Source organism: Elephas maximus, chromosome 9 (genome assembly GCF_024166365.1).
Source record: "Elephas maximus indicus isolate mEleMax1 chromosome 9, mEleMax1 primary haplotype, whole genome shotgun sequence".
Lineage (NCBI taxonomy): Eukaryota > Metazoa > Chordata > Mammalia > Proboscidea > Elephantidae > Elephas > Elephas maximus.
The window spans coordinates 74,001,307-74,026,036 of NC_064827.1; the positions used below are offsets into that span (position 1 = coordinate 74,001,307).

General features: G+C 40.4%; 3 protein-coding genes across 11 annotated transcripts in view; 1 reads left to right on the forward strand and 2 right to left on the reverse strand.

Annotated features, from left to right (window-relative positions):
• ZBTB6 (zinc finger and BTB domain containing 6) overlaps positions 1 to 23,696 on the reverse strand; it is a 30,425-nt gene extending 6,729 nt beyond the window's left edge. Inside the window, exon 1 of the mRNA XM_049896841.1 lies at positions 23,673 to 23,696. The gene's annotated coding sequence lies outside the window, so the exon portion shown is untranslated. The remainder of the gene's footprint in view (positions 1 to 23,672) is intronic.
• Positions 1,004 to 23,957, reverse strand: ZBTB26 (zinc finger and BTB domain containing 26). 5 transcript variants are annotated; one of them, XM_049896836.1, is made up of 3 exons: positions 19,319 to 19,393; positions 17,231 to 18,723; positions 1,004 to 6,111 (listed from the first exon to the last, which is right to left on the reverse strand). In XM_049896836.1, the coding sequence occupies exon 3, from the start codon at positions 6,099 to 6,101 to the stop codon at positions 4,776 to 4,778; it is 1,326 nt and encodes a 441-aa protein (XP_049752793.1). In that variant the 5' UTR covers positions 6,102 to 6,111; positions 17,231 to 18,723; positions 19,319 to 19,393; the 3' UTR covers positions 1,004 to 4,775. The 5 variants fall into 5 exon arrangements, with proteins under 5 accessions (XP_049752793.1, XP_049752790.1, XP_049752794.1 ...); XM_049896833.1 differs by lacking the exons at positions 17,231 to 18,723; positions 19,319 to 19,393 and adding an exon at positions 23,673 to 23,957; XM_049896837.1 differs by lacking the exon at positions 17,231 to 18,723 and having other exon boundaries at positions 19,319 to 19,505.
• RABGAP1 (RAB GTPase activating protein 1) overlaps positions 19,536 to 24,730 on the forward strand; it is a 176,176-nt gene continuing 170,981 nt past the window's right edge. For 2 of the 5 annotated variants that reach the window (XM_049896827.1, XM_049896823.1), the window contains exon 1: positions 19,536 to 19,757. The gene's annotated coding sequence lies outside the window, so the exon portion shown is untranslated. Of the gene's footprint in view, positions 19,758 to 22,956; positions 23,037 to 24,730 lie in introns of those variants that run through there. The other 3 variants (XM_049896826.1, XM_049896828.1, XM_049896824.1) reach the window with 3 other exon arrangements.

Below are 24,730 nucleotides of genomic sequence, written 5' to 3' on the forward strand. Positions count from 1 at the left end.
CTCCTCTCCTGGCAAACCTAGCCTCTGAACCTCTGGACCTGCTGTTTCCTGGCATACCCTGTTCTCCCACTGCAAGAACGTTCATAAATCATACTATCCCTGGAGGTTTCCTAAACTACTCCTAAATTAGTTGGCTCCCATTTTGGAGCTTGTAATCCCTTTGACAGCCTTCATTATTGCATTTATCAAACCTATATTGAAATTACTTTTGTCCCATTTAGTTGGAGGTATTCCGATCTAATACTTCGTTGTTAGCTGCCCTCACGTTGGCCCCCGATTCAGTGTGGCCCCACGTATGACTTAATAAAATGCTGCCAGTCCTGTGCTACCTACACAATCAGTTGAGGATAGGACAATTGTGACCTATCGGGTTTTCACTGACTGATTTTTGGAATCAGATTGCCAGACCTTTCTTCCCAGTCCCAATTAGTCTGGAAACTGCTGAAACCTGTTCAGCAATATAAAAACATACAAGCTCCACTGACCTGGTTTCCTACCTAGGTCTCCTGCATAGGTGAGAATTCTACCAGTGAACCACCACTGCCCCCAAGCACTCAGTAGGCACTCAAATATCTGCCCAATGAAGGAATATCTGAACCAATGCTTAAAAGCAGTTGCTCTCTTCTAGCAATCAAAGTGCTCTCAGGGAAGTAACTGATCCTAAAAAAAGGAAAACCAAACCTGTTGCCATCCGGTCAATTCCGACTCAAAGTGACCCTATAGGACAGACGAGAACTGCTCAGCAGGGTTTCCAAGGAGTAGCTGGTGGATTCAAACTGGCAACCTTCTGGTTAGCAGCCCAGCTCTTAACCACTAAGCCACCAGGCCTCCAAATGAACCTAGTAACAATAATTTTTGTTTAACACACATTTTCTCCTGAAGGCGATCCCAGCATGCTTAATACATTTTTAAAGAATAGGAATCAAGAAGACATTCTGGATTCAAATTCAAGCAATTGAAAAGGAAGGCAAGAAAGGAAAGAATGAGAAAATAAACCACTGACACCAGAGCTTTAATTATCACACTTTTATTAAGGAAATTTCCTCATAATAAGTGAAGAGGTAGTTCATAGTATGTCTAACATACAACAGATTTAGAGCAGCTATTCATGAGCTGAAATAAGATGGTCTAGGTTGGTTATTTAGGACAATATTTTAGAAGTTGTGATACTAATCACTCCCATTTATAGATCTTCTAATTTAAAAAAACTAAACAAATTAAAACCACATGTGATTTACCTCAGACCCACTTCAGTTTGGAGTTTGTGTTTAAAATTAAATAATAAATAAATAACTGAGGCACGGTAATTTTTTTTTTTTAACCAAACTATGATAAAATAAGTCCTTTTTAGTTATCCTGGGGATCCATAAAATATGAATGATGAATGACTAAAGTTTTAAAAATCCTCCTCCTGTACAGGGATCTGACTAGTTTTGAAAGTCATCTTCCCCTATAAAACATATTTGATATCAGTAACTTGACCATTTTGCAATACAATCTAAGCAACATGTATAAACAAAAAAAGGAGAGATATTAGGGTCTCACCAAAATTAAGAAAATGTCTCACAGAAACATAACACCTCTCCAGTCAAGAAACGGAGGAAACTAAATCACTTCAGTGATTTGTATTTGGAAAAAGTGAGAAGAAAAAGCCTTAATGAGACAAAACTATCAAGATGCCGATTTTAAGTGATCAAAAGAAAGCAACCCAAAGCCTGTTGCCGTTGAGTCAACTCCAACTCATAGAGACGCTATAGGATAGAGTAGAACTGCCCCATAGGGTTTCCAAGAAGTGGCTGGTGGATTCAAACTGCTGACCTCGTTAGCAGCCAAGCTCTTAAACACTGCACCCGGAGGCCTCCAAAAGAAAGCAAGGCAGTTTTATTATTGCTAGTATAAAATCAGATTGAGACATTGTGTCACTAAGATCACATGAGCCTATAAGCTTCCTGAGGACAGTGACTGTATCAATCTTACCTTCATATCCACAGTGTTTTGTATACGCCAGTAGGTGTTTTGTGTTTTGTATAGTGCCTGGCAAGAGTAGGTGTCTAGGAAATATTTCTTGAATGACTAACTGAACCCAGGAACAATCTCCAGCCAGAGACCAATCTTATTTGAACCCACGCTTATTAGTCTTCAAACAGCTTAAAAAACAACAATAACAAAAAAGAGACAACAAACCAGACATAACTGTAAGCAATAGAAGCACTCCAATTTGGAATTTCTCTGTGAAAAATGATGTTCAGAAAAAATGCAAAATGTTGATTGATATGTTAGTGCCTTACTATTGCATAGAATGGGTACTCTTTGGCTGGACTGTATAAAAATCAGAATGCTAGCAAGCATCATTAGACTATATAATGAGTGACTTCAGGTATAAGGTACCTATTGGTCTTATCACTCAACTGTATTATTTTAAATATTTGAACAAATTATAGAAATTATACCTCAAATCATATTCACATGCAAATTCATCAAATTATAACAACCTTAAGAATTCCCTCCAACTGTACAAGTTAAGCCTAATTTTTGGTTTGTCTGTGTATGCACTCTCAAAGCTCAAAAATAACAGAAAAGCTTGATGGAAACTAATAAACACTGTTTTCAGACAAAATGAATTTCACATTTAGATCATACTCACATTATTCTAACTTGCCAATAATGCCCTTTCCTTCCCTAACCAACACCCAGCAAATCAGTCACTTGCTTGGGAAGGGTGTAATACTCATTCTAACCAGAAAACAATTAACTAACATAAATAAATCCCTCTGTGATATTTTGTTCACAAAGTCTCAGTAAAAAAGCTGAGAGCTTTTTGCTAGTGTATTTTTCTTGATCATGTACTAGATCTTTTTAAGCCAAGGATAGTAGGAATAAGTAAGGAAACATTAGCTTGCGTTTAATCACGTATCTACCTTGACCAGGCCACCTCTTTGGGCTTTGGATGTTTCAACTTAAAATGAAAGAGGTGGAGTAAATAATCTCTTTAACATTCTCTAAGGACGCTAGCACTCTTGTTATCTAAATCTAACTCCTGGGACAGAATAAAGTAACATTCAAACATTTATTTCTGAAGTATAACATGTGCTGAAGATCAACTTTGTATTAGCGATCTATCAGAGGTGGGGAGGTGGAACTGTATACCTTCAAGAGGAAAATCTAAATGCAAAATTTTGATTGCCCCTCTTATGACTCACTTTTTTCATAGATTTTAGAAATTAAGGTATACTAGGAAATGAGATTATTTTAGTACATTGGACAAACTCTGATGGACTAACTCACTTTTCTGATGGCTAAACTCTGAAACGAAATTTTTCCGTTCCCCCTGTTGTCCAGTCAATTCTGACTCATAGTGACCCTACAGGTCAGAGTAGAACAGCCCCATAGGGTTTCCAAGGCTATTTAACCTTTACAGAAGCAGATTGCTACATTATTTCTCTCACAATAGTTTTGAACTCCTGACATTTTGGTTAGCAGCGAAGTGCTTAACCATTGTACCACCAGCACGCCTTGAACCAAAGTTTAACCCATTAAACTCATTGCCATTGAGTTGATTCTGACTCATAGCAACCTGTTAGGACAGAGTAGAACTGCCCCATGGGGTTTCCAAGGAGCAGCTGGTGGATTTGAAATGCCAATCTTTCCATTAGCAGCTTAGCTCTTAACCACTGTGCCACCAGGGCTCCCAAACTAAGTTTAGACACTCCCAAATAGCTCTTTTTTAGAGAGACCATTATACTTAAGCACATTTTAAGTGTGCCTGGAGCAATCCTGACTTAAAAAGCCATCAACAGGTAACCAAAACCTAACCAAACCCAGTGACGTCGAGTCGATTCTGACTCATAGTGACCCTATAGGATAGAGTAGAACTGCCCCATAGAGTTTCCAAGGAGTGCCTGGAGGATCTGAACTGCCGACCCTTTGGTTAGCAGCCGTAGCACTTAACCACTACGCCACCAGGGTTTCCTCAACAGGTAAATGACACATTAATTATAAATATCTGGCCTCTTGGTGGGATGTCCTACCAGGAATACCTCCCATGTAAGTGCTGTTGCATAATCATACTTCTGTCTTTTGCTGATTATACTCCTCATGCTGATCCCTAACTAGGTGTCTGCAAGTGTTGCTGAAAATATTGTACTCTGGTTTACATGAACAATTCAAAGACATGAAGTTGGGCCATAATACTGTTGAAAAGGGTACAGAATAAACCAAAATACTTTCTTTATAACCAAACCCTAAGACAAGTACAAATGGTAAGAAGCAGATTCATTCATTGACCAGACATGGATGAATTATCAACACACAACCAGAAGTTCTACCACATATTCATTTCAGGTCAATAACAGTATTACCTTATACCTCAGCCTATTTTCTGCCAAAGAAAAATATCATTCACTTCTCTTAGCATAGGATCTCTTAGTGGAGAGTAGGTTATTTTATTAATTTGTTGGTACCTTCAGAATGTTCCCAGTGAAAAGCCTAAAATAGTGTCAGTCTGAAAGACAAGTCAGTGTTAGGTAGACAGATGGGATACTTCTTGGGAAAGGAAAATAGACATCACCAGATAAATAATTCAGAACAAAAAACGGAAGTGGGCAAAAGGAAGGCAAGACCACTTCATGTGGTAAGCTGCCTGATTAGTGCTTTGACTCAGCTCCCACAACCTGTATAACAGAGCTCTGGAGAAGTCAAACTAGCAAAGTCACTCCTACAAAGACTCAGACTATTGCCCAGTTCTCAGTCACTTCTAGTGAGCATGAAGCCCCTATTCAATTCACACAAGTACTATCATTCCTTAAGTTCAGGACAGCTTGGGCCAGTTTACCTGCATCCAGGACCTGTGTTGCATCAGGCTGTGGCTGACACCCTTTAGAGTCTGTGACTGTTGTACATGCAAAAGAATCAAAGTCCACTGTGAGGTCTTGCACATTTCTTTCATTGGCATTATCAAAGCTGTTTTTGCCATGCAGCTGTTTAAGGTGTTTCCTCAAAACTGGCTTATGTGCAAAAACCATGTCACAATAGTTACATTTATGGGGCTTATCTCCACTGTGAAGATTAAGATGATCCTGTAAGGAACACTTCTGCGAAAAGGTTTTCCCACAGATCTTACACTGGAAAGGTTTAATGCCGGCGTGTACACGCATATGTCGATGAAGGTTGCCTTTCTGAGTAAAAGTCTTGCCGCAGAGTAGACACATAAAGAGTTTGTGCATTTTTAAATGGTTGGCGTAGTTCTCCAGGTGACGAAACACCCTGGTACACTTTGGACATTGGTGATGCCACTGTAGGCCTTTGTCTACACCTCGAATATTAGGCCCAAAGACATCTTTTGAGGCCATGATGATGTTATCACTGCCTGTGTAAGAGAGGGCATAATTGTGGAGATGATTTTGTTCTATGTCACCTACTCTGTTTTCCACAGTTGAATTTATCAGGGAGTGCTGGGGCTCTGATGAATGTAAAGCAGTGGGTTCAGAAGAAATAAACTGGTTTTGATCTTTTTTACTTCTAACCTCTGATACATCCCCAATAGATTCCACCTTAACAATCTGAATATCACTGTCCTCCATATCCATACTGTCTTCAGATGGATGAATACAAGATGAGTCCTGTTTTGGGGAGCCTCTGGCATCTCCCTGCTGTTCTTTCGACTGGGGAGAAGCACTCTGCTGTTCACATCCCTCTTTACTATTCATTGGTTGTTTTGGCTTTATAAACTTCCACAGGGCCTGTGTACACCGTTCTACAATGTGGCTCATCTGAAGAAAACTCGCAGCAGTCAAGTAATTTACCAGTTCCATCTCAGGGAATTCGAGCACACCACTATAACAGGATAATAGCAATTGTCTCCCCACTTCGGAACTCTGTAATATGGAGATTTTCACCTCTCTGGAATCATTCAGTAAAAACTGGTCTCTTAAGAAAGGGGAACCTGCAGCAAACACAATTTTATGCCCCTGAACCTCAATATCATCTATGAGAACTGTAACATCACAAAATTTATTCTCTTCTCTTAATTTGTTCATTTTTTGTAACATTGAATCTCCATAATTTTCAAACTTGAAGTGAAGGAGATCTGATCTTTCAGACATTTTGGCAGACCTAAAGAACAGAAATGTAAAAAGGTTGAATTTAAGAAAATTCAAACAATTAAGAAACCTGGATATACCTTCCAAAAACAAATTTGTGTTGTCATATCTGCTTAGATGTATCCAAAAGAAATTTTCCTTGAAAGAGGAAGCTACTACAACAGCTTTCGAAGGCAGCTGAAAATTACTTGTTACCAACATCAAGTGTCAATTACACCTAAGGAGTGGATGTGTATCAGTGCAACAGCTTGGCATCCAGTCAACTTTTTTAAATACTTAATATAAGAAGAGTGCTTGAGTTAGTCCAAGAGTATTGCTTTTTTTTTTTTTTTTCTTCTCAAATGAGAGTTCCATAAGGTTTCAAAAATAAACTAAAATGTACCAAAGCAAAAAAGATGAAGTAACTACTTTCTTTTGCAGGAAACTGGGAACCTGTTTTTCCTAGGACAAAGCACTCTTTTCCTTTGCTTTGTATTTGAAAGAACTGCAACCACATTGCTTGCCCCATTTCTGGGCAAACCCCTCTTCTGTTTAAACTGGTGTGAATTTATTCAAACAAATATTTCCGTGATAAAATAAAAATCAGAGACTTAAAGGCACAAACTTTGGACAGTGTCAGAGGCACAGTTCTTTTTTCTGTGCATTCTGGAACAATCTAAGCTCTCTTTTAAGAAATATTTCTTGATATTCAAAGAAAAATACTTGATATAGAAAAATCAGGTGAGCCAATTGATGGGATTCTGAGTACGAGTAAGGTAGATCTAATCAATCCCTACAAGATTCTGTTCTTTCCTCTGGTCCATCCGTGTGCATCCATCATTACTCATTATTTGGACTACTAAAATCTCTTCATAAATATTTTCCAGGCTTATAGTTTCTGTTCCCTATGATCCAACCTCTACACCACCACCAGTCATCTTTCAAAAACACAGATCTGATTGTATCCCACCCTGCATAAAATCCTTCAGTGTCTTCCCTTTGCCTCCTGGATCAAGGGTAATCTCTTGAGTATGAACTGATTAAGTAAACCTATAGGGTCACTATGCATCAGAACCGACTGGACGGCACCTAACAACAACAACAGTAATAATTAAGGTAAACAATGGCATAACCCATTGAAGCCCGGAGGTGTCTTTGCCAAATCTCTGCATATTACTCTCCTTATATAGCAATTCCTTTGGAGAAAGTCCCCATGTTCTGATTCTACACTCTCCAAATGATTTTTTGATCGTAACTTGTCTTCCCATGTGTCTCCCTATAGAGAAGGAAGAGTTAGCCATGCCAACATGATAATTCCAGGCCACTAGTCATTGCAAAAATAATAAACTTGGCATTCTATGTTTATATACTAGTCTTCTGTGAGATCAGTATGTGTATCTGGTCTATCCTTGAAAAAGAGCTGTATAACCTCAGCGCGTTAACAAGTTTACCTTCAACTTTTTTGCATTCATCACCCCCTTGGTTAAGAGACAGATGAGGCAACCAGCTGCTCCTGGTCACATATGGACCCCGAGGCCCAATTTTTATACTGTTAACCTCTAACTCTGTATTGCAAAGGCTCGTAGAAGGCAGAGTGCAGGTCTTATTCCTCAGTGCCTGGTGCATGATAGCAGTCTTTTGACTCTAGGCCTTACACGTTTGTTTCCTTAGTCTGGAATTCTACCTCTTAGGCAATTCTGATTCAAGTTTTACTTCCTCTGAGAAGGCCTTCCCTGACTTCTTAGACTAGAGCAGTTGTTGCTACTATGTCTATAACACCCTGTACTTCTATCATTAAACTCAAAACACTTTATTAAATACTTGTTTAACTATAAGCCTTCTCCTCCAAACAGGGAGCTCTGTGATATTTGAGGGAACATTTCTATCCTATTTAGTGGGGTGAAGCTGGGAACCTGTATCTTCTGGGGCAAAACACTCTTTCCTTTTGCTTCAAATTCTATGTTACTATAGCCATATTGCTTGTCCCATTACTGGCCAAATCCTCTTCTTTCAAACTGGTGTGTTCCCCAATCCCTAACACTGTACTAAACACATAGCAGGTGCTCAGTTTGCATTTGTTGGATGTATAGGATTAGTTTAACAGAGATAAGAAGGAAGAATTGTTGTTAGGAAGAGGCTTGGCATCTATAGAAACATTACAGGACTGAGGCCATGAGAACCTGGAAAGGAATGAAAACAGGAATAAGGGGCAAGGAAAAATAACAAAAGATGTTTCAAAGGGCTTGATAACTGGATATAGAGAATGAAAAAATAAAGGGGTCTGCGTGTAAAGGTTCTACACTTGGGAGTTCGACTGAATGAGAATTTCATAGAAACAGAGGTAAAATTTAGGATGGGGAACTGGTATAGCACTGGTAGATTAAAAAAATGCATAAGAAGATATAAGCTTTCCTTTTGTAAGACATTTAGAATGTACAAATAATGAATAATTACAATAAAAACTGCATTGACAGAAGGAATATAGAAAAGTACATGTAGGATCAGAGAAAAGGCAAACCAATTTTTATCAAGATGATAAGAATCAAATAAAAATGAAATATCAAGAAGATATAAGGACTGAATTGGTAATTTAAAGCAACAAAACTATATTATCACTGGTCAGTTCTTAGCAATTACAGTAGCTTAACGTATTCTTGAAGCCCTGGTGGTGACATGGTTAAAAGCTATAGCTACTAACTGAAAGGTCAACAGTTCGAATCCACCACCTGCTCTCTGGAAACCATATGGGGCAGTTCTACTCTGTTATAGGTCACCATGAGTTGGAATCAACTCGATGCCAATAGGGATGGTTTTTTAGTTTGGAATATACTCATTCTGGAAACAATGAATGTTCTAATTTATAACCAAAATTTATAATAAAAATAATTGTTGTTTCAAGTGGTCAAACAAGAGTCGCATTCTTTATGAGAGTTTAGCTGGTCCCGAATGCATTAAAGCTGACCATGATCACCAACAAGTCAGTATTTTTCTCCTCACACCCAAAAATGAATGTTAACTGCTTCCACTATAGGACAGTACTCACAATGCTTTAGACAACTATCCTCAGGGACAATTGTTCCTTGATGCTCCAAAGATAAAGGGTATGGTTTTGTTTACTTCCTAACCATCAGTTCTCAAGAAATTCTCTAAATATTGAATATTGAAAGTCACAGGAGCAGTCAAAGTGGCATCCCAAGAAAGTGCCTGCTTTGATCTGCTGTAGTGCAAGAATGTAAGGAAAATTTATTCCATTTATTTTAGGAAGTTTTCCCTACTGTGTCAGTCCACTTTACTGTTTCCCTTTGATACGCTCTTATTTCCATGCCACACAGTTTATCCCTTGTTTGCTGTCACTAGTTTCTCTTCCTTAATAGACTGTTAGTTACTTGAGGGCAAGGCCCAACTTTTACTCTTTACATAACTCACTCAACAAAAATGAGCTGAATAATTAATTCTTACTGTTCCCTATGAAATTATTACCGAGCTACGGTAGAGATGCTCTTTATTATCATGATGTCCTCTTTTGAGTATCCTAGGGAAAATTTCATTCTGGGATTTATTTTTAAAATAGTTTCGAGAATGAAAAACCAAAATTTAAACTACTTTTTTAAAAACCTTTTTAAAATAAAGTAAAAAGGATTAATTTTAAAAAGCAAAATGACAGCTAATCTTTACTGAGTCCTTACCGTGTGCCAGAAATAGTGCTAAGTGCTTTAACTAACTCGACCCATTTGATCATTAAAATCCCTATGAGGTAAAAAAAATTATTATTATCCCCAGTTTGTATTTGAGGAAACTCAAGCTTGGAGAACATAAATAACTTGTCAAACTTAATAGAGGATTAAAGTGTTAAGTGTTAGAGCTGGAACTTGTGCCCAAATTGTCTAATCCAAAGATTTATGCATGAGACAACTACACTAGAAACAGTTTTATCTTAGGGTAACGTGAACTGTGTAAATGTTCAGATTACCCTCTTCACACCCAAGAAAATCCATTGACCTGTACACTCATGATTTGTATACTTCTATGTACTTATATTATGCTTCAATAAAAGGTTTACATTAAGGAAAAATAAAAGAACAACTTAGAACCAAATTTGTGTCACTGAGCTTTACAGTTATAATTTGTACACTTTTTTTTATAAGTCTGGTCTTCTTAAATAAAAGCTTTATGTTTAAAAACAAAAATAGAACTACAACTTAAAGCCAAATTTGTGTTAAGTAGAGAAGACTTTAATGGTAAGCCATTTATGTATTAGTCATATTCCTGATTACATTTCATGCCCTTACCTTTGTTTTCCCTTCCTATTTTAACTTTCTCTTATTTTGCCATCTTTTGGGTATTCATTTTTGTAGACTGTAACTTAATACCATTTGCAGATAAAAGAAAATAAGAATTACAAACATACTCAACTTCACAATCCCCAAATGTAAGTTCTAAATATGGTAATTATTCATAATATTCATAAAAATCACTCACATAATTCTAGATTATAGCAGGGTTTTTAGTGCCTGAAAGAAGATAAAGAACTGGTCAAGCTGAAGAGTGCATTGGTCACCACATTCTGCTCGCTTTATCCTCAAAATGATTCCCAAATTAGCTCTTTCTCCATTCTCACTGTCATTTCCATGATTCAGGTCCTTACCATCTACTGCCTGGGGCATTGCAAGGGCAGATTAATTCTTCTGATCCTCCCCTTCATCATACTATCGATACACTATCCACACTTTTCCAGATAGACCTGATTTTGCCACTGCCTATTTCTTCATTACATAAAAAAATAGAGATGGGCAATTCTTTTCCAAAATCCACAAAATTGCTTTCAAATTATTGTTTCACCATGGTTATTCAATCTTCAAAGCCTAAGAGATCAGGGTCTGGTCCAATTTCTCCTCAAAAGAAATTGAGAGAACTGCTGAAGACAGGAATGGAGTACTACCAGCTGAGTTCCTGACAAAGGGAAACAAATCAGAAGAGCACAGGAATATGCAACAGTAAGGAGGCATATGCTCTAAAGTAGGCTCTGTTTCATCACATGCTGCAAGACCTGAGATAAGTCACTTTATCTTTCTTCATCTACATGATGATTAAAGCCTCTTCAGGCCCCAAGGTTCTAAAATCCTACTTGAAGAAACAACTGGAATATCCTGAATACTCAGACTAATACTCATTGCCATCGAGTTGATTCCAACTCATAGATACCCTATAGGACAGAGTAGAACCACCCCATACGATTTCCAAGACTATAATCGTTATGGAAGTAGACTGCCACATCTTTCTCCCACAGAGCTGCTGATGGATTCTAGCCACCAACCGTTCAGTTAGCAGCCGAGGGCTTAAACCACTGCACCACGAGAACTCCTACTCAGACTAATGGCCCTTTCCCATGGAGTCAATTCCAACACATAGCTACCCTATAGGACAGAGCAGAACTGCGCCATAGGGTTTCCAAGGAGTGGCTGGTGGATTCAAACTGCCAACCTTCTGGTTAGCAGTCTGAGCTCTTAATGACTGTGCCACCAGGGCTCCATTGAGACTAATAAACCAAAACCAAACCTGCTGCTGTCCAGTCGATTCTGACTCATAAAGTGACCCTAGAGGAAAGATTAGAACTGCCCCATAGGGTTTCTGAGGAATGGCTGGTAAATTCAAACTGCCAACCTTTTAGTTAGCAGCCGTAGCTCTTAACCACTGCACCACCAGGGCTCCTACTCAGACTAACAAAAACCAAGCCAAATCTGTTGCTGTCAAGTCGATTCCAAGTCATAGCAACCCTGTAGACCCTGTAGGACAGAGTGGAACTGCTCCATAGGGTTTCAAGGAGTATCTAGTGGATTTGAACTGTCGACCTTTTTGTTGGCAGCTGAGCTCTTAACCACTGTGCCACCAGGACTCCCTCAGACTAACAGGAAAGCAAAAAACAGCAGGAATTTTTACCATCATCTTCTATGTCTCTTGTCAAGAATCCAGTAACTAGATAAACGGCATCAGAACAGTAGCCAGTACTTGCCTGGAGGCGATGGGAGGGGATACTGGAACAGAGGGATCTTTCTGGGATGATGAACATTATGTTCTATATCCTGATTTGGATGTTGGTTACAACTTATCAAACTATATTTAAGAGCTGTGCATTTTAATGTATGTGAATAAAAAGAAAAAAAGGAAGTTAAGGGCAAAAAAATCCACTTGAGGTATTTTCTCAGCAATTAAACTGGAATACTGCCATTTCTATTAGCAAGTTTTGAATGTACTATTTCTCAAACATAAATGTAGTAGGAATAGTCTCACATAAGATCACTTTTTCTTTCTTTATATTTATACAGTTCTTCCATAATTACTTCCATAACAAATGTGCCAACTGATTTGAATATTTCCCTTTGTTCAAACAGAAGTAACCCAAAAAAGACTAGCAAATATTCTAAGTCAGACCATGTTCACTGCTGTGCTATGGGCAGTGAGAAAGTACCCAAGTTTCTTATCTCAAATGCTTTAGTAACTACTGATGAGCAAAGATTTTCTATTCTGTATAATAAACTCTAAGGCTGTATGTCAGTCTGTTTCTCACCTACCTTATCTTTCACCTTAGCACTCCTGACTAGTTTGAAATCTTCTGCTTGTTCCTTCTTGACACTTTATTTTTCAAAGAGGTAGTATTATACTACACTCTTTCTATAAACGTGATTCCTTTCCTTCTATTGGCTTACTTTCATGACATGACATTCTCTAAGTTCTCAATTTTTTGCTTTGTTTTGACTTTCGTTGTTGTTTCTAGGTGTTGTTGAGTCATAGAGACCCTATGCATAACTCAACAAAACACTGCCTGGTCCTGCGCCGTCCTCACAATTGTTGCTATGCTTGAGCCCACTGTTACAGCCACTGTGTCAATCTATCTCGTAGAGGGTCTTCCTCTTTTTGCTGACCCTCTACTTTACCAAGCATGATGTCCTTCTCCAGGAACGGACACCTCCTGATAACATGTCCAAAGTATGTGAGATGTAGTCTCGCCATCCTTGCTTCTAAGGAGCATCCTGGTTGTACTTCTTCCAAGACAGATTTGTTCGTCCTTTTGGCAGTTGACGGTATACTCAATATTCTTCACCAACACTGCAATTCAAAGGTCTCAATTCTTCCTGGGCCTTCCTCGTTCATTTGTCCAGCTTTCGCATGCATATGAGGCAACTGAAAACACCACAGTTTGGGTCAGGCGCACCTTAGTCCTCAAGGTGATATCTTTGCTTTTCCACACTTTATAAGAGGTCTTTTGCAACCAATTTGCCCAATGCAATGTGTCTTTTGATTTCTTGACTGCTGCTTCTAGAGGTGTTGATTGTGGATCCGAGTAAAATGAATCCTTGACGATCACAATCTTTTTTCCATTTATCATGATGTTGTTTATTGACCCAATTGTGAGAATTTTGTTTTCTTTGTTGAGGTAATCCATATTGAAGGCTGTGGTCTTTGATCTTTGAGTAAGTGCTTCAAGTTCTCTTCACTTTCAGCAAGCGAGGTTGTGTCATCTACATAACGCAGGTTATTAAACAGTGTTCCTCCAATCCTGATGCCCCATTCTTCTTCATATAGTCCAGCTTCTCAGATTATTTGCTCAACATAAAGATTGAATAGGTATGGTGAAAGGACACAACCCTGACGTACACTTTTCCTGACTTTAAACTATGCAGTATACCCTTGTTGTATTCAAATGACCCCCTATTGATCCATGTACAGATTCCTCATGAGCACAATCAAGTGTTCTAGAATTCCTATTCTCCGCAATGTTATCCATAATTTGTTATAATCCAGACAGTTGAATGCCTTAGCATAGTCAATGAAACACAGAAAAACATCTTTTTGATATTCTCTCCTTTCAGCCGTGATCCATCTGACATCAGCAACGATATCCCTCGTTCCCCATCTTCTTCTAAATCTGGCTTGAATTTCTGGGAGTTCCCTGTTGATCTACTGCTGCAGTGGCTTTGAATGATCTTTAGCAAAAGTTTGCTTGCATGTGATATTAAAGATATTGTTCGATAATTTTCGCATCTGGTTAGATCACCTTTCTTTGGAATAGGCATAAATATGGATCTTATCCAGTTGTCTGGCCAGGTAGCTGTCTTCCTCTTTCTTGGCATAGACGAGTGAGCACTTCCATCACTGCATCTATTTGTTGAAACATTTCAATTGGTAGTCCGTCAATTCCTGGAACCTTCAGTGCCTTCAGTGCAGCTTGGACTTCTTCCTTCAGTACCATCAGTTCCTGATCATGTGTTACCTCCTGAAATGGCTGAACATCGACCAATTCTTTTTGGTATAGTGACTCTGTATATTCCTTCCATCTTCTTCTGATGCTTCCTGAGTCATTTAACATTTTCCCCTTAGAATCCTTCATTATTGCAACTCGGGGCTTGAGTTTTTCTTCAGTTCTTTCACCTTGAGAAACACTAAGCGTGTTCTTCCCTTTTGGTTTTCTATCTGCAGGCCTTTGTACATGTCATCATAATACTTTACTTTGTCTTCTTGAGCCACCCTTTGAAATCTTCTGTTCAGCTCTTTTACTTCATCATTTTTTCCTTTTGCTTTAGCTACTCAAAGTTCAAGAGCAAGTTTCAGTCTCTTCTGACATTCATTTAGATCTTTTCTTTCTCTCCTGTCTTTTTAATGACCTCTTGCTTTCTTCATGCCTGATGTCCTTGATGTCATTCCACAACTCATCTAGTCTTTAGTCATTAGTGTTTAACGTGTCAAATCTATTCTTGAGATGGTTTCTAAATTCAGGTGAGATATACTCATGGTTGTACCTTGGCTGTCCTGGACTTGTTCTAATTTTCTTCAGTCTCAACTTGAACTTTCTTATGAGTAACTGATGGTCTGATCTGCAGTCGGCTCCTGGCCTTGTTCTGACAGATGATATTGACCTTTTCCATCATCTCTTTCCACAGATGTAGTCGATTTGATTCCTGTGTATTCCATCTGGCAAGCTTCATGTGTGTAGTTGCCATTTACGTTGGTGAAAACAGGTATCGTAATGAAGAAGTTGTTGGTCTTACAAAATTCAATCATGCAATCTCCGGCATCGTTTCTATTACAAGACTATATTTTCCAAACATTGATCCTTCTTTATTTCTAACTTTTACATTCCAACCACCAGTAATTATCAGTGTATCCTGATTTGCATGTTTGATGAATTTCAGACTCCAGATCTTGGTAAAAATCTTCAATTTCTTCATCTTTGGCCTTAGTGGTTGGTGCATAAATTTGAACAATAGTTGTATTAACTGGTCTTCCTTGTAGGCGTATGGATGTTATCCTATCACTGACAGTGTTATACTTCAGAATAGATCTTGAAATGTTCTTTTTGATGATGAATGCAATGCCATTCTTCTTCAAGTTGTCATTCCTGGCATAGTAGACCATACGATTGTCCAATTCAAAATGACCAATACCAGTCCATTTCAGCTCACTAATGCCTAGCATATTGAATTTTATGAGTTCCATTTCACTTTTGATGATTTCCAATTTTTCTAGATTCATACTTTGTACATTTCAGGTTCCAATATTAATGGATGTTTGCAGCTGTTTCTTCTCATTTTGAGTCTTGCTACATCAGCAAATGAAAGTCCCAAAAGCTTGACTCCATTAAGGTCTACTCTACTTTGAGGAGGCAGCTCTTCCCCAGTGGTCTTTTGAGTGCCTTCCAACCTGAGGGGCTCGTCTACCAGCACTGTATCAGACAATGTTCTGCTGCTATTCATAAGGTTTTCACTGGCTAATTCTTTTCAGGAGCAGACCGCCGGGTCCTTCTTTCTAGTCTGTCTTAGTCTGGAAGCTCAGCTGAAACCTGTCTGCCATGAGTGATCCTGCTGGTATTTTAATACTGGTGGCATAGCTTCCAGTATCACAACAACACACAAGCCTCCACAGTACAACAAACTAACAGATGCGCAGGGGCTTTTACTTGTAAGTAATATATACAGGAATATATCCTTCCTTGAAAAATTTTGAACATTGTCGATAAAGTAAAAGTCCCTTTTCCCAGAGTACTTCCACTCAGTACTCTGTTCTAAGTTTGGTCTTTCCAGACTTTTCTTCCCCCCTTCCCTTTTTAAACTAACCCTTCTACATGCTGAGTATAGAAAATGCAAACACGTTTCTTATACATAAACTAACCATAGTTTTGCAAGTTGCTTTTTTCACTTACTGTTTTTCAGATATATGTTGAATAAATATAGATCTAATTCATTCTTCTTAAACTTTTCTATAGAAATGGGCAAGTTACTTAACTACTAACCTCAGTTTTCCACCATTCTTTTGCTGGTCTGTTCCCCAAGCTTCACTAAATTATCTTGTTAGTTGCCGTTAGGTTGGGATATCCTCGAAACTCAGTCCTTGATTTTTTGCTATGCTTTTTCAAGGCTTATTTTCTCAAAAAGTCTGTCTGGTTTTTCAATGTTTTATTACCCTCTATACATTAAAAATTCCTAAGTGAGCATCTCTGTGGTCAACCTTAACCAAACTTAACCTCAATTCAAGCTACTCAAAAATACATCCACTAGGCTACTTCTTATCACTTCAAATGCACAGTGCCTAAACTCTTGCAGTATCTAAAAGTCGGTAAGTCAAAAATCAAGTGTATGGAGAATGGCTTGGAGAGTAGTGGATGTGGAGGCAAAGAAACTGCTGATATGCTATCACTATAACAGATTAAGACAGAAATGATGAAGGTCTGGACAGAGACAACAATAATATGGATGGAGAGAGGAAAAGGTATGAGGGGTATTTCAAACAAAGAACCAATGGACTTAATGACCAAAGTGGGGAACAAAAGAAGGGTCAAGATAACTCCAAAACACTTGGTTTGAGAGGCTGGATATCTTTGACTGGTTGTCCTTCACTAAGCTAGGGAATACTGCAGAGGATGATCATGAATCTGGTCTTTAAAATGTTGAGCCTGAAAAGCCTATGTGACATAAATATGAAGATCTATGAGTTACCTGAATATATGGATCAAAGCTGAAGAGAAGACCTGATTATACTTAGTAAGTGATAGATGAAAGCATGTGAGTGGAAGAAACAGTATAAAGTGGAAGAAGATCTAAGACAAAAGGAGAGAAAAAAAAAATATATATATACATATATAAAACAAATCCATAGCTTACCTTCTTCTCAACCTGGGTCTCCCTCCAAACCTCTCCACTTGTTATCAATGAGTCTATCTGTCCTTGAGTTTTTCCCACTTGTTTGACTCCCATATTCAGTCACTGCATAGTGCAGCAGGTAAAAGCATGGACTGCAGAGCCAGATTCCCTGGAATTAAAACCCTCCTCACTCATTACCTGTGTGACCTTGGGCAAGTTAGTTAACCACTCTGTGCTTCAGGTTTCCCATCTATCAAATGGTACTTTATAGGGCTGTTACGGAAAATTAAATGAGTTAATGCTTTTAATGAGCTTAGAACAATACCAAGTATGTGGTCTATAAGCATTTGCTTTATAAACAAAACCAATCAATTTTCTTTGTAAAAGTCTTCATATGCGGCCATTTCTCATTTTCATTTAACACCAAACCAGTCAAGGTTCCCATTATTTCATATACCATCACCTCATCATTCTACAAAAATTTCTTAATTACCTCTTAATAAAGAAATGCAATCTTTTTCTTTTCTTCCCTCATTCTTCAAATTCTCTAATGAACTGACCAATGGTCCCTCCTTGAAATTCTCTTCTTTTGATTTCTGGGACTCCTTGGTTGTTGGAACTCTGTATTCTTATATTCATCTCCTACCTCTGTTTCTGCTACTACCTTGGCTACATTACTAGCTCCTCTTCCTCTCTCTACCATGAAAATATTTCCTTCCTTCTCAACACTCCCTTATGTCAGCTAATCACACGGTTTCCACCTCTATGCTGATGACTCAAACCTTTTACTTCTAGCCACAACATATAGCCTAAGCTCCAAATTTGCATTTCCAACGCTATGCTGGACAGCTCCATATGGATATTCCATTAAACCTTTAATTCGACATGTCTAAAAAATGAACTTAAAATCTACAATAAGCTATGGTTTTACTTCTGTAATGGCATCACCATTCCTCAAATGGCAAAGGTTTAAAACCAAAGAATCAGCTTCCATACCTCTCTCTCCCTCAACATTCAATTATAGAGTCTTGACACCATTCCCCTGCCTCCATTTCAGTAACTCTGTCATAACTCTATCTCAGGATTTCATTATCTCTCATCAGGCTGCTCTCATTACCCCTTCAAAAAAATCTCTAATAGGAGTCCCTAGACTTTAGCTAAAGAGTCCAGATTCAGTTAATGGAAATTCTTTTTCCATAGGCTGACCTCCAAAATAAAATGGCTTTGCTCAGTGCAAATCTGACCATATCCGTCTCCTGCTCAAAACTCTTCAAAAACTACCATCTCCTTTAGGATTAGGCCTTACACTATCTGGACTTTAGTCTACTTTCCCAGCCTCATATCCTATCCTATGACACTCCCCATTTCCGTTTCTTCACATACAAGTTATGTTCGGTTATTACCCCGTGGCATTAGAGCTGTTCCTTCTGCCTGAAAAGCTCTTTTCCACCTTATCCTCTTGAAAAGTACAGTTCTGAAGTCACTTTCTCTTGGAAGCCTTCCCAGCAACTGTCCTAGGAGTTAATATGTGATTGACACATACATATTGTAGAAGCAGTTATTTTTTGTATTTGGAAGAAGCAGTTATTTTTTACATCTGGCTCCCAACTTGACCTTGAAAACTGGAAGGCTATCTTACGAATCCCAGTGCCTGGCATAGGGCCAGTAATATAAAATTTGCTATAGTCACTTGCCGATTTGAGGGGAAACCCAGGAAAAAGGGTAACAGTAATTCCTAGTGATTCTCACGGACTAGCACTGAGGCCTTGCCTTGAGCCAGTTCCCGGGGTTCGTTTTCCCAGGGCCTCAGCTCTGGCGCCTTTTACAAAATGCCAGAGTCAGGTGGCCAAGCCGACTCCTGGTCCCTGGGCTGGGGTCCCAGAAGGCGGTCTTTGGGGCATCGTCAGGCTCCCCACTCCCGAGTCTAGGAAGGGAAAGGGGCGGGGCGCCGCGTGGGCCGGGCCAAGGGCTCCTTAACTCCCCCGGGGCCTAGGCCAGCCCCCCTATCCCTAACCCTGTGCAGGTCCCGGCCAATCCAGGGCCCCAAGGGAGCTCCATCTTGAGAGACCGCGCACCCCCGCCCGGCTCTCCGTCCACCTCCGCACTTACAGACCCCCTGGAAAAGCCGCTGTCAGGACTCGGCACGGCCAGGAGCTCCGGCCCCTCGGGGCTCCGGGAAGGGGGAGGGGCAGGGTACCCGAGCCAAAGGGGGACCCAACGGAACCGGAAGGGCAGCCCTCCCCGGACAAAGACAACTTCCAGGTCCCATAGTCTTCTCCGCCAATCGGAATGCTCGGAGGGTGACGGGGCCCCGAGAGGGACTTTCAGCGCTGTGGGCGGAGCGCGGGTTGAGTGCTGCGGGATCCGTTTCAGGCGTGTCCGGTAGTTGTCGTTAGGTGCGGCAGCTTCTCGGCGTCTGGGGCCCACGACAGTCCTGCTACGCGAGAGCCAACTGTTCTGGGCCCAGTTCTGAGCGGCTTCTTTGGAGCTGGACCTCCGCGCCTGCTGCCTGCGTGGGCTTGAAGGGCGCCTCCGCTCTTACGCCTTGGTAAGTCCCTCCCGCCTGGGGGTGTGGACTCGCCGCGGTGGGGCTCGGAAAGCAGAAGGCGTGTTTACTCCCCTCGCTTTTGGATTTTGAGTTTACCAGGGATCCTGCCTTGGGGTTCTCCCCCCTTCTCCTTAAGCACTCCCAGGGCGATCACTTGTGTTCCAGGGGCTTTCGTTACCAAGTACGTGGTGATCGCTCACAGATCTGTTTCTCCAGCCCAGACAGCTAGCTTTCCCGAGCTCCAGATCCAACTGCCTAGAAGATATCTTCAATTGGTTGTCCCAATGTTAATGTATCTTTTAATTATTTCAAGTTCTTCTCCAGACCTGCTTTTGTTCCTTTCCAGTAGTCGTTGTGTTGGTAAACGTCATCAACTACGCAGTCCTCCCGACCAGAAAACTTAGAGTATCGTTCTAGAGACATTTTTCCTCTTCTTCCCGATCCAGTTGCTCACTGGCTTCTCGCTATTTCTTTTCCAAATACCTCTTGAATCCTATTTTCTCTTTTTCCTTTCTACCACCCTAGTTCAAGCTTTCTTGGTGTCAGGCAGCCTCCAAACAATTCTATCTGCCCCATTTTGCCTCCTTCACCATAGTGAACTTTAAAAAAACTGAAATCTAATATTGTCACTCCAAGGGCACCTCTGTTTCTATAGATTGAACTTCATTTTCCTTATGTTAGCATTCATACTTTCCGTTCTGGCCGCAGCCTACCACATCCCTTCATCTCGCATCAGCTCCGTATTCTATCCCCGCACACACCATATACTCTGAGGTACAAAGCCACATGCTGTAAATGAGTTGAGCATATTTAGAAGCCAGAATTATTGAAAATGAATAAGGTATTAGTGCCTAGATGGACTGTATAACGTCTGTATTAAAAATGGAGTCCATGATAAAAACAGCATATATGTCGTCGCTAATCTAGTGGTCAATATTAGTATCATTAAATGTCAACCAGATGTTATGTATTGCATCTAATGTAATAATACATGGACTATAAATGTTTGACTTGAATCCCAAAATTTTTTACTTAAATTCATTGAGTCTTGAGATTGAACTGTCAGTTTCCAGGAAATACAAGGTCTAGAGAAACAAATTCAATGACCTTGAGGAAACAACCATTCAAGTCCAGCTATAGGAAATTTTTCACTTCAAGTGGTCTGTCCCTTCAATAAACCAGTGTCTTTTTATTTTTCACCTCAAGTGCTAGATTTCAAAAGACTTAAGAGACAAGAACCACATGCAGTGGTTGATCCTGGATTGGATAGTGATTTGGGAAAGCTAGCTGTAAATATATTTGGGTCGACAAAATTTGGATAAAGTTAGGTATTAGGTGAGGGGAAAACTTATTTAAATGATGCTGCTTATTTGTGAAAGCCAGCTACAAAGGATATTTTTGGGTTGACAAATTTTTAATATGATCTAGAAATTATATGAAAAAATTACTAAAATGAATAGGTAGCTATTAACTGAAAAATGCAGATTTCTGAGCAGTGTGATCTCATTGAAAAATGTATTCACGCACAGGATATGCACTGAAATATTAACAGGGTGGTGATCTCTGGGTGGTGGCAATGTGATGTTTATCTTTATTTTTTGCTTGTCTGTATTTTCTACTTTTATCTAAGGTGTGTGTACTGATTCTTCAATAAAATTTTATTTTAAAAAAATTATTTAAGATTTACAGATAGATTTGCTGTGTACAAATGAATCAAAAAAATACATGAAAGAGTAGTCACTAAAATATTAAAAGTGGTTTTGTCAGGGGATTTTTATTTTCTTCCTTATAGTTTATCTACTATTTAAATATATTAAAGTGGGTGCATATTATTTATTATTTAACTGTATAGTGTGAAAAGAAACGAAAGTATTTTGAAATAGGAAGTTCCAAAGAGGGCCTGCAACAGATCACACCTTTTTCTTGGTTTTTCCCTGGTTCATTTGGATGCAATATCCACTGAAAACATTTCAAATGACTCATTCACCAGGAATGGAGTATATGCTATTTGAATAAAGAAAAGGGAAGAGTAAAGGAAAGCTGTAGAATTATTTTTAACTTATCGGGGCTTACCCAACCCACTGCCATCGAGTCAATTCCAACTCATAGCGACCCTTGTAGGACAGAGTAGAACTGCCCTGTAAGAGTTTCCAAGGAGCGCCTGGCGGATTTGAACTGCCGTCCTCTTGGTTAACAGCCGTAGCACTTAACCACTATGCCACCAGGGTTTCCTATCAAGGCTTAAGTAATCATAATGATTGTTACCATAAATAATCATTGTTTTTGTTATGTATACATCCCATTTTCCTCCAGCTACATTTTAAATTCATTAAGGACAGGGACTTCAAACATTATATTGGTTTGGCTCCGTATTTCGCTTTTCAGTGATTTTTGAATCAAATCTCAGCCCCATCTTTGAATAACATTCCAAAACAACCTTGGTCAACTGTGTCTGAAGTACCTCAAGGCAGCTCTGTTGTAGGCAATGACCCTGGAAAAGTTTTGACCTCTAGACTGGATTCTTTGTAAACGAGAAAAATCATACTATTCTCAGAGGTTTGTGGTAAAGCCGAAATGAGATCTCGTAAAAGGACCTAGCACAATCCCTGTTACACTGTTAAGTGCCGCTTTTCAAACAGCACTTGAGCAGCATTGAACGATGAGTCCTTGTTCCATCCCCGACCAGTGCTCTTTGGAGTCGTACCTCCTTTTAGGCTTAACAGGTGCTACCCAACTCAGCCCTTTCCCACCGCCTGTCCTGCTCCCGGGCCCTGGTGGCGCAGTGGTTAAGAGCTCGGCTGCTAACCAAAAGCTCCGCAGTTCGGTTCCACCAGCCGCTTCTTGAAAGCCCTATGGGGCAGTTCTACTCTACTCTGTAGGGTCGATATGAGTCGGGTTTTGCGTTTGGTCCTCCTTCAGTACCTGCCACAGTCACACTGCTGCCCGCCCAAATCCAAACACAGTCGGAGCACAACCCGACACCGTGCACCTAGGGTGCAGCCTCCGCGCAAGCGCAGAGATCCAAGGCGCTCTGAAAAAAACCCAGGCAGGGCTTCGAGGAAAGGAAGTTGCCCCCACCGCCTGTTTTCGGGCCAATGTGGCCTCTCGGCTCCGCCCCGGACCTATGAGACAGGGGAGAAGGCGGGGCGGAGGGCGGAAGGAGCCTTTCTCACGTGAGTGGGGGGCGGGGCGGGCGGAGGGGAGGGCGACTGGGAGGGTAAGGCGGCGGAGCCTCCGGGACGGCGAACGGCGGCAGCGGAGGAGGAAACGGCGGGTCGGGTAGGGCCGCGTTTCACGTCCTCCTCCTACTCTCCCATCCACCCCTGGGGGAGATCTTTGGACAGCTCCTACGGGAAGCCAAGCTGTCTTCTCATCCCTCGGGGCTGGGCCGGTGAGGCTGAGCTCAGCTCCCTCGACGGGCCAGATTCTGAGGGGAGCCGTGATTGGGGGGAGGGGGATCTGAGACGGAGGGGAGAGGGCGCATGCGCAGGCAGGAGTGCCCGCGGAGCCCCTGCCCAAACCGGTTCCCCCTGTCTCTGTGGGTGTTTGCTTTCCGAGTCTTCCGTATACGTCCGTTCCTCTGACCGCCCCCCCCCCCGCAAAGCTGGTTTGTAGCTTGGCTTTCGTGTGTTGGCCCCGGTCTTTTTTGGGAATGTGGGCGCTCGGTCCGCCTCAGTTTCCCTCCACGTCTCCCCATGGCCGTCTGGGCCTGTATCTGTGCCTTAAAGGCTGGCGTGGGCCTTAGGCTAGCTTCCTGGGCTGTGCCTAATTTGAAAGACTTGCTTTCTTTCAGTGTTAACTGTGCTATCTTTCTTTGGTCTTTCTGTCTCATCTTCCCTGCCTGCAGTTAAAGTGTCCCCGGTATTACACTCGTCCCATCTATTTGAAGCATCTGACCCCGCCTGCCCCCAGTACCTCATTGCCGTTCTCATCGTTTGATTCTCAGTAGTCTTCAGGATACTAGGTGTTGAGCCCGAGGAGATAACCCCAGTCTTCCAGGAGTTCGCTGTCCACTGTTTCGTAGTACTTTGGCCCCACGCTTTTGTAACATCCACACTGTATTTACCACCTGCTCCTGCTCTTAGGAGCATCTCTATGCCTATGGTTACTTGCGGATTTTTTAAAAATTTATCTTGGAAGCCAATGCCCTGGGAGATCTCTTGTTAAGTAATCATCGTACTGCTGCTCCGTTAGTTTAAAATCATGTTCTAACTTGAATTTGAGATCTGTTTGGTGTTTGTCGTTTTTCATCGGGGTGCGGGGGGGCGGCTGTCAAGGACAGGGTTTCACAATGCATATTGCTATTTTTATTCAAGTAAACATCTGTGTTCACGTACATGGGACTGCAGTAGTAAATCCTATTTTGTGTCTGTGTTTCCAGCTGCTTTCTTTAGGAAGAACAAAAGCCATGGAAGATGAATGGAACTGTATTTGTCATTAACCTGTTGTTTGAAAAGTAGTTTAAAAAAAAAACGGTGGTTAAGAACTCGGCTGCTAACCAAAAGGTCGGAAGTTCAAACCCACCATCCACTCCTTGGAAACCCTATGGGGCAGTTCTGCTGGGTCCTGTGGGTTGCTATGAGTCGATGGCAATGGCAATGAGTTTGGTTTTTGTTTACCAAGGAGGCACACATGCAACTTTTTTTTTTTTTAAACGAAAGACGTGTTGCCTTGATTTTGTGTAGGGTGATATTTTAGTCTATATGGAAGGCTTTTAAGTAGATTTATAAAAGCTCAAAATGAGTAGGGGAGAAAAACCTTCATGATCTTCCTTCATAGACTTCTGTTTTCATTCATAACATTTGAGTCCATGATTGATTTGTATGTATTAGTAACATTTAAAATTCATACGTAGCTTTAGTGCAAAATATTAACTCAAATTCATATTTAAAACTGAGCTATTGCTATGTTGTGTTACATTTCCTTTTCATAGTTTCAGTTTTATAAGTCAGTTTACGGTTAATTAACTTAAA

Coding starts and splice junctions, on each gene's coding strand:
- ZBTB26 (XM_049896833.1), bottom strand. CDS start 23,848: ATGCTCCTAAGAGCAGGAGCAGGTGGTAAATACAGTGTGGATGTTACA. Junction 6,112..23,672: donor ACGATGAGAACGGCAATGAG/GTACTGGGGGCA, acceptor TCTGTTCTTTAG/GTCTGCCAAAATGTCTGAAA.